At 36.6% G+C, this 16,877-nt stretch overlaps 1 protein-coding gene across 1 annotated transcript in view; it reads right to left on the minus strand.

Moving 5' to 3' along the window:
• The window catches only part of PIK3C2G (phosphatidylinositol-4-phosphate 3-kinase catalytic subunit type 2 gamma), a 408,211-nt gene that overhangs the window by 345,302 nt on the left and 46,032 nt on the right, over positions 1 to 16,877 (minus strand). The window contains exons 6-8 of the mRNA XM_033222744.1: positions 14,590 to 14,692; positions 5,861 to 5,931; positions 2,170 to 2,233 (exon numbers count right to left, since the gene is read on the minus strand). Of these exons, the coding sequence (XP_033078635.1) occupies positions 2,170 to 2,233; positions 5,861 to 5,931; positions 14,590 to 14,692 (238 nt within the window). The remainder of the gene's footprint in view (positions 1 to 2,169; positions 2,234 to 5,860; positions 5,932 to 14,589; positions 14,693 to 16,877) is intronic.

Below are 16,877 nucleotides of genomic sequence, written 5' to 3' on the forward strand. Positions count from 1 at the left end.
TAGTCTGCCCTCATTTCTAAGATACTTACTATTGATGCTTCATAGGCAAAAATCTCATTTAAAGAGCTCATTGTTTTGATTGAGTTCATCTGGAAAATCGCATACACTGTGACCTATTTATAAAATAATTTAGCTGTGAGTGATGATTGCTATTTGCCAATGATAATGGAAAGACAGTATTTATTTGGTATTTTGCCAACTTTTAGGTCATATTAGAAAAATTTACAATAGTCGATCGTTTCTTTCAAACTAGAAATATAGGAGGCTTCATACGTAAGTAATAAGATCAAGCTTCTGAATTTGGAAATTAAGAACTGTTATAAATTATCAATAATTTGTGTGTGAAAAAAGACATCTATGAAATGAGAGCAGTGCTGAGACATTTAGATAACTAAAATTCATTCATGAGTAGGTTACCATAACCTCAAAAGTATATCTACACATAGTAAAGAGACAAAAATACTCTAGGAATTAAATCTTAATATATCCTGGTAACCTGGTAAGTCTCACATTCTACATGAGAAAGAATGACTCTCACAAGGCTGAATTAGAGGTAGTAACCATAACATTTTATGAGACTTAAAACAAGCTAATTGTGGATTCTTTTCACATTCCACATTTTAAACTTACAGACTCAGACCAGGCTGGAGTAGGAAAAATAGAATTAGGGTGAGAGGATTATACTTTACGGAGAAACATAAGTCTTGTATTTGTAATCTCCATGTCTTTAGATATTCATGTGGAAGTCACATATGATTTCAATATCTATATCAATAAGTAGAATTTATTATTTTCAGATATATTTAATGTTATTGATATTACAAATAGTTATTATCTGAGATATGTACCCTTTTATTTATATCAGGAATCAATTATTTAACAGAAAGAAAGAAATTACTTGTTTAAAAAATGTTCCCTGACTCACAATATTCTGTAATAATATGATGTTTTATCTGTGGAAGGCTAAACCTTCCCTGGAAGAAGAAGCTGTAAGAAATAATCTGCCTAATGGAGATCACAGCTTCAGTGCCCAATAGGTGACCAAATTGCCACAGCCTTGTACTGAGTTCATCACTCCTCTGCCATGCTACCTTCTCTCTTCACTATTATAGTGAATGGATGTCTCCACGGAGTCAGTAAGCAGCCAGGGAATTCTGAGTTATTCTCGGCACATAGAATGTCACCAAATTATATAAATTGCACATTTTCACTTCTTATGAATCTGTCCCCTCATATCATCCCTATAGTAGAGTGTTTGTCCATGCCCTCATCATCTTTTTGTGCTAATGAAATGTCCTTCTAATCATTCATCAGTCATTCTACTACTCTACCTAATGGCTCCATGTCATAAGCGGGCAAAGTAGAAAATCATAAAATTGGCCATAAAAGGTCCATAAGATCCTACATAATTTGGCCCCTGTCTGCTTCTTTCATCTGATTTTTTTCCAGCCTCTAACATTTGAACAGCCATTTCAAATGTCATAATTTCCTAATCACACCAGGCTGGCTCCTGACTCTTTTCTCTCTCTCTCTCTCGATCTCTCTCTCTCTCTTTTTTTTTTTTGAGACTGAGTCTCGCTCTATCATCAGGCTGGAGTGCAATGGCCCTATCTCGGCTCACTGCAACCTCCACCTCCTGGGTTCAAGTGATTCTCCTGCCTCAGCCTCCCAAGTAGCTGGGATTACAGGCACCCACTACCATGCCCGTCTAATTTTTGCATTTTTAGTAGAGACGGGGTTTCACCATGTTGGCCAGGATGGTCTGGTTCTCTTGACCTCGTGATCTGCGTGCCTCTGCCTCCCAAAGTGCCTCTGTTTATGTTGTTCTTTGCTGAAAGTTTTCTCTACTCCCCACCTTCCTTCACAATGCCCCTCTCTGGCTGGGAGACACATGCAGTACTCATTTGTCAACATTCGGCTCAAATGGAAAAAACTGACCATTCTTTCTTATGCATCTTGTATACATACAGTCTTTCCTCAGCGGCTGTAGCACTTTACTGCATATGCCTTTCTACTCGTCTATTTTTCCAGGTTGAAATGAAAGCCTTTCAAGTGTAGATCCTCTGATTTATTCATTTTTGTCATCTTCAAAATTTGCAGTTTTAGAAAAGTAGTAGGTGCTTTAAAAATGCTTACTGAATTGATGGTGAAAGTAACAAAAATCAATACCTGGGTTTTCAATAGATATTTCAGGTGGAAGTCATATTTTTTGATGACTGTTAAGAGACATTGTCTGGAAAATAAAAAATAGAAACTTTGTTTAAAATTGGGTGGGAAAACTTACATTATCTTTAGCACAAACATTTATCACACAAATTCTGTTTTGCCCATGATACTATCGTAGGCATGGTATAAAAAGGATTATTGTTGACATAATTTTAAAAACATCCCAGAATGGTGCCTCATAAAGTTTGTATAACTTGATAGACTACAAACATATTTGAAAGTCTTAGAACTCCAAAGAATTCATGATAAATTAACCAAACCTCTCAAAGGCTGATCATTATATAAAACTACCTTAATTCAAACTGTAAGTTGCAAAGGGATTCATAAGCAGATAATGGCATATATTAACATCAAGAAATATTAAGTATGCAAAATCTTGTAGATAATTGCATTTGGAATTAATGGCTTATATTTATAATATATGGGGTTGTCTCTGACACCAAACCTCTGCATTTTTCTTTCCTAAGCTTCTCTTACTGCTCCAGCTTTATCTATGCTTAGGGAGAAGCCATGCAATTTGAGCAGAAATTCTTCTGAGCTTCGCTGTTCAAAAATTATTTTCCCAAACATTATTGACTTTACCTTCTTATTTGTCTTGAAAACTCCTGACTTAAATTGAATCATAAGTCACACAACTCAGAAACGCAACATGAAAAAATACACCATTATTTTTACAGTAGCTGCATTCTCATTTTTTTTACATTATCACTTTAGTTGGAGTCCCTCTGTCAGTTCAAAGACAAAATGCACAGAATATGTAAAAGTCAATGAAAGGGGAGGAAAATAATAACTAAAGATTTGGGCAATGGCAGTGTTTTATATAAAACCTGAAACTACTAGTATCACCAAGAATGCACTCACTTCAGCACTTTGTTTTTGGATATTGTATCTATTTTATAGAAAAGACTACTAGGAACTAGTGAAGGTGAGTGATTTGCTCAACTTCTAAGAGGAAGTTGAGTCATAAAAGAGAAGGGCTGAAATCAAAGCCCTTGCCATCCAGTGCTTTATTTTTTTGATGACCCAATACGGTGTTCTGAGGAGGGCAGGCAGGGAAGTGTTGTAACCCCAAAAGTAAAGTTCTACAGTGGCCTTTATAAGGCTGAGAATGTCTCTGTGTTAGATACCCTTTGAGAAAGATAAGGGGGGAAGGGTCAGAACATGATGGAAGTGGAATAAGCACTGACTGAGAGTTAGATACTTGGTTTTAGTCATGGCTATGGGATTAAATATTTGTGTGACGGTTGCCAAGTTTTTGAACTTCTGTTTTTAGTTTCCTTACCACAGAAGAAATAGCGCTGGGAGATGGTATCACCCCAGACTGTAATCCACTGCCCTGGGATTGGAGGGAGGGGTGGAGGCGTAAAGTCTGAAGCTAGGCTGTCCCAGGCATGTTTCCTCTACTCCTTGCTACAGCAGAACTTTGCTTTGCCCTGCATTAACCCTCTGGACTCCTGCAACTGCACACTGGCCATCCAATGTCTGCTAGGGGGCAGGCTATGGCAGGGGTAAGACAAAAACAGAATGAAAGCCTCCTTCTCTCACTGTCTTCTCACAGCCTTTGCTTGCCTCTCTGTCCCCCAGGTAGTAGTGACGTAAAAGGTGCAACAACCCTCCACCAACCCTTTCAAAATAGTCCTTTGTGTCCCAAGGATTTCCTGCTTTTTGAAAAACTTCTCATATTTGAGGTGTATGTCTGTTTCTCTGCCTTTCTCTCTCTTTCCCCCACCCCCGGGTAGATTTATTTTGGAAAAAGGAAACTACAGACCTTGTTTATATGTTATACAACAGAAATCTATGGTGGAATCCTGTAATTACCTATAAAACGAAAATTTGTGTTAGATTATGTCTAAAGTCCTTTCTAGTCTTAGTCATTCTATGATTTTATGGAGTGAAGATGGGTATTTTTAGGGAGAAGGGTGGCAGAGAAGGGCACATGGAAAAACACAATAGTTTAATGAAAGAAAATATCCTTTGTATATTTCAGGCAGACCTGATTGTAGCCCTGCCACTGATGACCAGAATGGCCTTAGGAGAGTTATTTAGCCTCTCAGAACTTCAGTTTCTTTAGTTTTGAAACAGGATAATATGCATTATCATAGAGTTTTAGAAAGAATTAGATGAGATAATATATGTAAATATATAATAACTTCACAAAATCATTACCCAACAGAGTCACTAAAACCAATTTTAGCTCATATTTGTATTCATGTTTTAAACTTAATTTTATTTTATTATTTTTTAAATTAATTAATCAATTTGTTTTTTGAGATGAGGTCTCACTCTGTTGCCCAAGCTGGAGTACAGTGGCATGATCTTAGCTCACTGCAACCTCCACATCCTGGGTTCAAGTGATTCTCCTGCCTCAGCCTCCCGAGTAGCTGAGACTACAACACATGCCACCATGCCTGGCTGATTTTTGTATTTTTAGTAGAGTTAGGTTTCACTATGTTGGCCAGGCTCGTCTTGAACTCCTGACCTTGTGATCCGCCCACCTAGGCCTCCTAAAGTGCTGGGATTACAGGCATGAGCCACTGCACCTGGCCAATTTTATTTTATTTTAAGTTCCAGGAAACGTGTGCAGGACCTGCAGGTTTGTTACATAGGTAAACATGTGCAATGGTGGTTTGCTGCACCTATCAACCCATCACCTAGGTATTGAGCCCTGCATGCATTAGCTATTTATCCTGATGCTCTCCCTCCCCAACAACTCTGATGGGCCCCAGTGTGTGTCATTCCCCTCCATGTGTACATGTGTTCTCATTGTTCAGCTCCCACTTATAAGTGAGAATGTGTGGTGTTTTGTTTTCTGTTTCTGCGTTAGTTTGTTGAGGATAATGGCCTCTACCTCCATCTATGTCCTGCAAGAGACATGATCTCATTCCTTTGTATGGCTGCATAGTATTCCATGGTGTATATGTGCCATTTCTTTATCCAGTCAATCACTGATGGGCATATGGGTTGATCCCATGTCTTTGCTATTGTAAATTTAGCTGATATGTTATATCAGGCTTTACTTTAGAGATGTATGACCTGTATCTCCCACACTACATTTTCTCCTGGTTCAGCTCACAACAGCCTTAATTGTAGATATACCCAAACTCCCAGTTTACCTACCTGATAAGTCTGTTCTTCCAAATAATACATGCATACATTTAGATATAAGAATGAAGTAGGATATGTTCACTTGTTTTCACTCCAGTTTTCCTATTTGAATTTACACTCCTCTATTTATGATATACCATTTATTTTCAGGGAGTTTCAGAAACAAATTAAGTAGGAGATGGTTACCTTCAAAGTATTAAAATTGTTTTACAAAGAGCTCAAGTGACATATGCAAACCCAAAGTCACAAAATGAATCGGGAAAACAAGTCCTTGAAAATGTAATAACCAGCAGCAGAGATTTTTTTAAATGGACGTTAGAATGTTCTGCAAAGTGTTAGCAGCTCTTTAAATATATCTGAATAACTTTGAAGAATGGATAATTATTAACAGAATGTGCCTATTAAAAGAACATTAGCTTCCTCAGTCCCAGTGAAAGGACAGTTTTTACAATCAACTGAAAAATATTGAGATTTGATATTTGAGAACTCAATCAGAAAGTAATCTTGCAACAAATATAAAATGTCTTACCTGGATACTTTCCAAATATGCATAAATTCTAGAAGTTGGTTCAGATGAAACTGACTGTGGTCCTCTTCATGCTGTAGACAGCAGAATATATTAATATTTATAGAGTGAATAGAAATGAGTACCAGATAAAAATAGGTCCGTAACTTCCTGCTGCCATTTGATTCACTTATTTTGATAACCCTCATTCATCACGTGTATATTTTGTCTTAAAGACCTTACAAGACTCTCCTTTACTATATAAGCCTTTTCAAAAGTAAAGCAGAAAGCTTAGCTTTGGTTAAGAATAAGCCTAAAAGACAGTTGAAAAACATCATGGCATCACCAAGGTCAAACACTAAATTATCCTACTAAGTAGGAAGGCAGATTTTTAGGCACCACTTCTCCCACATACATGAACTTTTTTTTTTTTTTTCATATTTAGGCCATGCGTGCCATGGCAGTGTAAAACCTGACATTTTGCCAGATGGGCGAGCAGACACATAATCAACTCCTTCATTTTTCAGCTTCACCACATCTTGCTGCCAAAATGTCAGTGTAAGAGAGCTTTCCGTTTCATGAGCACTAAATTATGCTAGTTAATGACAATTACTGGTAGGTATAAATTCTAGGAGTTAGTTGGCCTTTTGTTTTCTTCCTATATAAGCATGAACTACTCATCTTAAAATATCATGCCTATGGCCTGTATGTGTGTGCACACAACACACACACACACACACACACACACACTCATACCTTAACTTCTTGACTAGTTCTCCTGAAACAGGGCATTCATGAAAACCCTTTGCAAGTAGGCAGAGAATGCAGTATGTCTTATCATAATTGCACTATTTCGCCACACAGTGGCATTAAGGTTGAGATCTGAGTGAGTCCCTTAATGCCTGGGGTGTATGTAATCTTGTGTGTCAATAAACACAGTCTATTTTTAAAACTGACTATTAGAGATTCGGACAGTAAACATCAGAAGGAAAACCTTTATATGGCCCAATGTCAAAGGTAAATTAATTTTTATATTGGTTTGTTTTGTGAAGAGGAAGAAGAAAGCTAAGTTAGATGGAAAGAATAAGGTCACTGTTATAAAACAATATTTTGACTACATGTTGTGAAAAAGAAACACTATGTAGAATGGCTGAGAAACGAAGATGTGAGTCTAACTTTCTAGAAATTTACATATAGAGTCACTGGGACAGCTAAAATAAAAAGTGTGATAGTGACAAGACAACTTTTTTCTGCGACAGAGAAAGCTAAACTGTAGTCATGAAAAGCATAGTAAAAGAAGAGGGAAAACAGAAAGTGAAAAACAGAGTAAAAATAAAAAAGTAAGATTTGAACTGTAATATTTGGCACTTGCCTTCTTTTAGAAGTTAAAATCAAAGCAAGAATATAAAGAATATACTTATTTACATATTTCTAGGAAAGCATAATCATATTCATTTAAAAACCAATTTATTTGGTTTCCAGAAATATTTTCGGTATTTGTCTTAGTACCTTTTACTAGAAATTTTTTTAAATTTAAATACCTCCATAGGATGGAGGAAAAATAACTTCATAAGGTACATGTATTGGAAACATTTTTTGGTTAAATTATTAACAGATCTTGAAGAAAAACAAAACCTGGAGGAAAATTCCTGTAATGGTCCATGAAAGATAGTGTGCATTTAACTTTTCCCTAAAGCTGAAGCCACACCTTGGCCTTAAGGAAAAAGGAAAAAGTTAAAAATTCTTTTTTCTCATGCAAAAATCTATTCCTGTAAATGTTCTGTGAATGTTCCCCTGAGCTATAAGAAAATCTTGATTTTATGATTAATATCTACAATGTTGGCAATACTTGTGATCAAATTTGAGATAGATAAAAAAGGAAACAAATTTAAAAATATTAAGTTTTTCATAGCTAATCAAGGTAGCAGCTTTAAAATTTTGAAACCTTGGATGATTTCTAAAGATCATCAACCTGCTTTTTATTATTTATTTATTTATTTATTTTTCGAGATGGAGTCTTACTGTCACTCAGGCCAGAGTGCCATGGTGTGATCTCAGCTCACTGCAACCTCCGCCTCCAGAGTTCAAGCAATTCTTGTGCCTCAACATCCTGAGTAGCTGGGATTATAGATGTGCAACACCAGGTCCAGCTATTTTTTGTAAAGATGGGGTTTCACTATGTTGATCAGGGTGGTCTCGAACTTCTGACCTCAGGTGATCTGCCCGCCTTGGCCTCCCAAAGTGCTAGGATTAGAGGCCTAAGTCACTGCTCCTGGCCTGCTTTTTTTTTTTAAGAAGAACTTTCTTGTTCTCTTGAAATGTGGATTAAATTATTCTATTTCAGTATAATATTATCAAGTTTAAAATAAAAATATTATCTAAGATGAACTGAGCTTTGCACAATTAGAAAGCTCTAAAGGAGCTACTGCAAGGCAATGGTATCAACAAACTTAATATAATGATGATAGTCATATTCCTAGTATTATGTGAAAAAGAATACTATCAATACAATTTTACAGTTTTATTAGAACAATTATAATTGTTCATAAATGTTTTACTTACAGCTGAAATCCTGAAAATTACAGAGAATTTTGACACTACTATAAAAAATAAAACTGAGAGAACATTTGCTATCTCCTTATGATGTATACATAAAATTAAAAATACAAATCAAGGGTTACTTATTTTAAATAGGGCAATTCAGAAAATTTTAAACAGGGCAATTCAAATAATGAAGACGAGACACAAGTTGATAAAACTGTTTCAGTTATATTAAGTTAATCAATAAATCATACATGTCTTAGAAAGAAAATTTTATAAAACTTACCTCAAAATCAAACCAATTATCAGTTTATTTTTATTTTCTTATTACATACAGAAATTTCAATTAAGACTAAAATTTATCTGGCTTATGGGTATGAAAGCTTATAAGAAAAATTGTGATTTATTAAAATTGTTGATATATCAACAAAAGTCATGATACTGCAGTATATATACTATTTTGACATAACACAAAAATGTCCATCTCTCTCAATATTTGCAATATCATAAGTAAATTTCTAAATGTTTTAATGCAAATTAACATTAATAATGTTTTAGAATTTTTAATTGTAAAGGACCAAAATAGCACACAGTGAAACATCCAATTTTATGACATCAATAGCTAATACTTAGGTAGTCATACTAGGTGCAGGCACTGACTTAAGCTCTTTGTTTATATTTTGTTGTGGGAAGCCAGGGACCCCAAATGGAGGGACCAGCTGAAGCCGTGGCAGAAGAACATACATTGTGAAGATTTCATGGACATTTATTAGGCCCCCGCCTGTCTTTACTGCAATCTCTGAACATAAATTGTGAAGATTTCATAGACACTTATCACTTCTCCAATCAATACCCTTGTGATATCCTATGTCTGTCTTTAATCTCTTAATCCCATCACCTTCCTAAGCTGAGGAGGATGTACGTCACCTCAGGACCCTGTGATGATTGCGTTAACTGCACAAATTGTTTGTAGAGCATGTGTGTTTGAACAATATGAAATCTGGACACCTTGGAAAAAGAACAGGATAACAGCAATGTTCAGGGAACAAGGGAGATAACCTTAAACGCTGACTGCTGGTGAGCCGGGCGGAACAGAGCCATATTTCTCTTCTTTCAAAAGTAAATAGGCGAAATATCGCTGAATTTTTTTTCTCAGCAAGGAACATCCCTGAGAAAGAGAATGGCCCCTGAGGGTAGGCCTCTGAAATGGCTGCTTTGGGGGCTGCTGTCTTTTATGGTCAGAGATGAAGGGATGAAATAAGCCCTGGTCTCCTGTAGCACTCCCAGGCTTATTAGGATGAGGAAATTCCTGCCTAATAAATTTTGATCAGACTGGTTGTCTGCTCTCAAACCCTGTCTCCTGATAAGATGTTATCAATGACGCCGGGCGCGGTGGCTCAAGCCTGTAATCCCAGCACTTTGGGAGGCCGAGACGGGCGGATCACGAGGTCAGGAGATCAAGACCATCCTGCCTAACACGGTGAAACCCCGTCTCTACTAAAAATACAAAAACTAGCCGGGCGAGGTGGCGGGCGCCTGTAGTCCCAGCTACTCGGGAGGCTGAGGCAGGAGAATGGCGTAAACCCGGAGGCGGAGCTTGCAGTGAGCTGAGATCCGGCCACTGCACTCCAGCCCGGCGACAGAGCGAGACTCCGTCTCAAAAAAAAAAAAAAAAAAAAAAAAAAAAAAAAAAAAAAAGATGTTATCAATGACAATGCGTGCCCGAAACTTCATTAGCAATTTTAATTAGGCCCTTCCTGTGGTCCTGTGATCTCGCCCTGCCTCCATTTGCTTTGTGATATTTCATTACCTTGTGAAGCATGTGACCTCTGTGACCCACACCCTATTTGTACACTCCCTCCTCTTTTGAAAATCGCTAATAAAAACTTGCTGGTTTTACGGCTCAGGGAGCATCACGGAACCAGCCAACATGTGATGTTTCCCCCGGAAACCCAGCTTTAAAATCTCTCTCTTTGGTACTCTTTCCCTTGATTTCTCAGATCAGCCAACACTTAGGGAAATAGAAAAGAACCCATGTTTAATATTAGGGGGTGGGATTTCCCCGATATTTTATTTCCCCTGATAATATTTCTCAATTGAGTTCTCATAATAACCACATTAGGTAAGAACTATCATTATTCACATTTTTAGATGAAGAAATTCAGGTACAGAGAATTTAACAATTTGCCTAAAAGTGAACATGTGAAATTGAGCAATATGAAACCAGAATTTTTGCTTTTTTATAGAAGGCTAAATGAGCAAATTTCATATTCCTCATTTCTTTTTTTTTTTTTTTTTTTTGAGATGGAGTCTCGCTCTGTCGCCCAGGCTGGAGTGCAGTGGCGCAATCTCAGCTCACTGCAAGCTCCGCCTTCCGGGTTTACGCCATTCTCCTGCCTCAGCCTCCCGAGTAGCTGGGACTACAGGCGCCCGCCACCACGCCCGGCTAGTTTTTTGTATTTTTTAGTAGAGATGGGGTTTCACCGTGTTAGCCAGGATGGTCTCAATCTTCTGACCTCGTGATCCGCCCGTCTCAGCCTCCCAAAGTGCTGGGATTACAGGCTTGAGCCACCACACCTGGCCCATATTCCTCATTTCTAAAGATCAGAGCTAGGCCTGTGTGCTCCAGGATTTAGACAGAAAAGCAAGTACCATCACTAGCCCCTCTTATTCATCCGCATTAGGTGCTGCTCTCAATTTTCAGAGCTGGCTATATATTCTTTCAGAGCACATACCTCTACATGACTTCACTGTATACATTTGTTTATTGTCTGTCTCTCAACTAGGATGTGAACTCTACATTCTAGAAAAGGCAAGTACTATGAATGGCATGTGACAAGTTTTATTTGTTAAATTAATCAATTGTTATTAGGTTGTATATACTGTATAAAGTACTTATGCCAGTTCCTGGATGTAAATCCTTAAAGTTTTAATAAAATATAATAATCTTCTCCCTTGAAATGCAATGCAAAAAAAAAAAAAAAAATCCTGAAAGAATCAAGACTTGGACCAGGTGCGGTGGCTTACTCCTGTAATCGCAGCACTTTGTGGGACTGAGGCAGGTGGATCACGAGGTCAGGAGTTTGAGACTAGCCTAATCAACATGGTGAAACCCGTCTCTACTAAAAATACAAAAATTAGCCGGGCATAGTGGCATGTGCCTGTAATCCCAGCTACTCAGGAAGCTGAGGCAGGAGAATTGCTTGAACCCAAGAGGCAAAGGTTGCAGTGAGCCAACATCATGCCACTGCACTCCAGCCTGGGCAACAGAGCGAGACCCCATCTCAAAAAAAAAAAAAAAATCAAGACTTACAGAGATGGAGATACAGAATGCCTTTTTCACATTCTGCATGGAAGTTACCATTGCTTTTTCATTGGAAATCGGTGCCATTTGCATCCCCTGAACCCCTGAGGGCTGAGATCCTATTGATATTGCTCACTACTCTAACTACACATTAGTATAGGGCCTAATAGACAGCAGTTACATAGCAAATACTTATTGCATGAATGGAGGATATACAAATATACAAATACATTTGCCATCAGGTGTATTATCCATATTATTATTATTATTATTATTATTATTATTTTGAGACAGAGTCTAGCTCTGTCACCCAGGCTGGAGTGCAGTGGCACAATCGCGGGTCACTGCAACCTCCGCCTCCCGGGTTCAAGTATTATCCATTTTAAACAACAGCATCAATATTAGCAAAAGTTGTGGATAAGAAAAAGCATTTATACTTTTTACCCATGAGTTGTTGAATTATCCAAAAATTGGTGATATTTATTATAGGATGGACAAGCTTGTAAGTTGAATCGTGAAGCATCAAAAAGAACCACGTAACTTAATTCCCACTGTGATCCAAATGGCATATTGAAAAACAGGCATTTCTGATGAGAGCTACACATTATATACCCAGAGATAACAATATGCTTGTCCCTGGACATGATAACAATGATGATGACAGCAATATGATTATCTCATTTTTTTTTTCCTCAACATTGAGGGTAATTTGAAGAATCTTAAGTTTAATATTGACAGAGTCAGTTGCACTATATAACTGCACTGGTCAACATTATCAAATAGTGTGATCTGTAGGCAGATTACTTTTGCTCTGATCTCATCACCCTTATTTACCAGCTGTGAGACTTTGGATGATTTAAATAATCTCTTAACTTTTCAGTTCTTTTATTTTTATAAGATAGAAAAATAGTTGTATTTATTCTTTGCTCTTGGGCTACTATCAATTAATTCATTTAAAGCACTAAGAACATCAATTGGTACCTAATATATACATAATATGGTTAGTTATTAATCACCTGTCATGCCCCAGACTTTGAGCTACATGGATATTAGCTGTAGAAAAAAAATTACACACACACACACACACACACGCACACGTGGCTGCATAAAGCTAGAATTTTGACCTGAAACACACATCCAAAACCTTTAAGAATATATTGCAAATTCTGAGCATATTTCCCATATAAGTGGGTAGGAATGCATGGGCTCTGAAGACTCACTGACTGTACTCAAACCTATCCTTCTCTGCCCATCAATTTCATGATTTTAATCTTGGGAAAGTCTTGATTCCTCCCTGTGATACAGTTTCCTTATTTTTAATAGTGTTTACCTTATAGAATTATTGAAAGGATTAAATGTGATAGAAATGTTAAAGTCTCAGACATTAAATGTATGCCTTGTATCAGAATAATAGAGTTACATGAGTTTTTAAACAGACCTTAATTTACATGAGTCTGAAATGTTAGTGATTTGTTAATTACTATCAATAAGTTATTATTTTAGCAGCATCCAAATTAGAATCATATATTTTATCTTTTTCCCCCATGCTCCAATGAAATATGATGATTTCAGCATTTTTTCTCAACATTGAGGGCAATTTGAAGAATCTTAAGTTTAAAACTGACGGGGTCACTTGCATTTTATAATGTGTTTTCCTGGAGATTTCAGATGTATAGCCTTGGAGCTGTCAACAGCAGCTAAGTTGAACACAAGATCCAAAAAATATTTCTAAACAACTCTCTTTTGGCCTCATTATGTTATTTTCCATGTAGATATATTGCAACCTAATGTACTACCTGAAATTTTCTTATGATGAAACACTTCATACTAGAAAAAAAAGAAATCATCCACTGGAAATCTGTTAACTAATATAAATGACAGGGTGAGAGGATTTTTGCTTAAAGTAAGTAATTTAAGATTCTACAGACAAAAACTGCCATAATATCAAAGTTCACTGCATACTGTGTAATTTGAATTGGAAGTAACTCACAACATGACACAGGGAGTAAAATTCACATCTAACAGCATGAAACTGTATCATTAAAGCATAGTCATCCTTTTCTAGGTAGCTTTATTATATATATTATGAAAGTTTATCTGTGCTAATTTAAGCTGTGTTGACATAAACAGTCTTCACAGAAAACAAGTTATTTTTCTGCTTTTAGTGATTCCCCATTACATTTTCTATTTCATTTACTTCTAAGAAGATATGTGAAAAGTATAAATATGATAACCTTAATAAGTGTCTCACAAATGATTTTGGAAAGAAACCAATAGATTTGTTATACTCAGTGTATTAGTCAGACTGGGCTGCTATAACAAAATACCAGAGACCAGGTGGCTTAAACAACATACATTTATTTCTCTTCATTCTATAGGCTGCAAAGTTTATAATCAGGGTCAGGGCCCTTTTCCTGTGTGCAGACAGCTTCCTTCTTGCTGTGTCCTAACATAGTGAGAAGAAAGAGAAGGAGAGAGTGATAGAGAGGGAGGAGGAGAGAGAAAGAGAAAGACAGAGAGAGCGCTCTAAACTCTTTTTATAAGGGCACTTACCACCTCATCATAAGGACTCTGCTTTTATGACTTCATCTAAAACTAAATACCTCCTAAAGACCCCACTTCCTAATACTATCACCTGGGGCCTCAACTTATGAATTTTGGGGGGACACAAACATTCAGTCCATAACACTAAGATTGCAATAATGAGTTCATGTTATTGCATCAGTTCAAATCATTAACAGGTATTTATATTTATATAAGATATTTCATCATTTTTCAGTGAACATATTTAAATAAACATGTATTAATTAAGCTATATAATTCCAAATTGGCAATAGTTCAAAAATTAGAAATACTGTCCTTAAAACAGTCAATTTGCTAGTTGAAACCAAAGATAAGAAAGTCTTACCTTTCGAGATAGCTTTCCTGGAGCTTCCCTACTTTTCTGCAGGTGGAGTTGAATAACAGATTTATCTTTTTGAAACATTTTGTGGCTCCCCAAAGAGTGATCGCTGAAAGAGAAAAAATGAACACAATCATATCCTCCCATAATATCCCCAAATATGTGTTTTCCTCTCTGACTTCATTTTCTTTTATTTTTAGAACTTAGTTTGGTAAAAGTAAGCTGAGTGTGTGTGTGTGTGTGTGTGTGCGTGTGTGTGTGTGTGTTGTGAATATATATGCATTATATGTTTTGTGTATAAATGAATAATATGAGAGGAAATACAAATATATAGATATAGATGAATAGTGAAATTATTTTTATGTGCATTAATAAGTTAGAAAATGATTAAATGATTAGACACCTTTAGAATTATCACAATAAATTTTAAATAATACTTTGCGTATTCTAAGTTAGTTTTACCCAGCCATCTCAGAGTTCAAAGCTGATGACAGCATGCTTCTGGGTGGTCTAACTGATGCCATTATGTCTGTGTGGGGACCTTATCTCAAAGCAATGGGATGTGGTGAAAATGTCACGAGCTTTAGAGACAGATTTACGAGCTCGATGACCTTAAGAAGGCCAATTAAACTAAAACTATCTGAAACTCAGTATTTTCTCTTGTAGAGTTGGAATAGTAATGTCTACATCAAAGGGTTGACAAGCAGAATAAACAAAAAAATTATACCTATTTCAGAGATTTCTACTGGCATTATTATATTTCTTTGTCTCCATTCCTTTCTCTTTCTTTTTTTCCTATAAATATTTACCAAGCACAAATTAACTGAAGAGCACAATGAATTACTATTTTGCAACATATTGCTTATAAACACAATTTGATTATTTTGTGAAATGAAGGGCTTCTACTATATAAGTCCCTTTTACAGCTTTAAATTTTGATATCTCTGGTGACTCTTAGTCATTGAGAAAAGGATGAGTTATGTTAATGCACATTGTTCAAAGGACCTTAAACATATGAAGGATTTCAGGAGGAAAAAAAAGTATATGAGATACTTGTAGTCCTTAAGATGTTAATTTTACTTATATGGAAAATTCAGTAAATATTTGGGATAACTTGTTTCCAACAATGCCAGACAAATAGACCATTAATCTGCAAAATGAATTAACAAAAATATATAGAATTATTATGTAGAATAATTATATAGAATGTACTATACTATATAGTAAATTCTTTTAAAATGTTTCTATTTTAACATGTTGTTTTTAATTCTTAAAAAAACTTAGTACCTACCTATCTACTAGCCAAAATGGTGAATGTTAGTGTGTTCATGACATACGTTCAATGCCTATTCCTATCCCAACTGTTAGTCTAACCTAGATTCTTGTCCCTGGGATATCCATAGGGCTCTTACACTGTTCCCTGAGTTGTTTACATGACCAATCTAGACAAAGGGCATGACCCCTGCTTTTCTTCACTTGTTCTTGGAACTGCCGATTTCCCCTTCCTCCTTCCCAAAGGTCTGCTTCAAGGGCCATCCTCACAATCTATCATATGTACTGAAGTTCCTGTCCTTTCATCTCCCTCTACTCAACTCCATGCTAAGAGCTCTGTTTTCCTATTCCTGCTATGGGAAGTGACTTAAGAGTAGTGCTTTCAAAGATTCCTTTTCTCTGTATGTTGAAGTCTTGATTCTGCACTCTGACACCAGTGCAATGACTTTAGCCTCATGTATGGCTACTGTGTGCTTACTTAAAACTGACTTTCTTTATTTCATCCACCTGTGTGTGTACTTTTTCCTAGAATTGCCAGATAATATACTGGATGTCTAGTGTGATGGTTAATATTGAGTGTCAACTTGATTGGATTGAAGGATGCAAAGTATTGTTCCTGGGTGTGTCTGTGAGGGTGTAGCCAAAGGAGATTAACATTTGAGTCTGTAGATTGGTCAAGGCAGACTCATCCTTAATCTGGATGGGCACGATCTAAACTGCCAGAATGGCTAGATTAAAAGCAGGCAGAGGAACGTGGAAGGACTAGACTGGTTTAGCCTCCCAGACTACATCTTTCTGCCATGCTGGATGCTTCCTGCTCTCAAACGTCAGATTTCAAGTACTTCAGTTTTGAGACTCTTGGATTTTCATCCACAGACTGAAGGCCACATTGTCAGCTTCCCTACTTTTGAGGTTTTGGGACTCGGACTGGCTTTCTTGCTCTTTAGCTTGCAGATGGCCTATTGTGAGATCTCCCCTTGTGACAATGTGAGTCAATACACCTTAATAAACTCCCCTTTATA

The sequence above is a fragment of the Trachypithecus francoisi genome, unplaced genomic scaffold (assembly GCF_009764315.1).
Source record: "Trachypithecus francoisi isolate TF-2019V2 unplaced genomic scaffold, Tfra_2.0 Lachesis_group11, whole genome shotgun sequence".
NCBI classification, from domain to species: Eukaryota; Metazoa; Chordata; class Mammalia; order Primates; family Cercopithecidae; genus Trachypithecus; species Trachypithecus francoisi.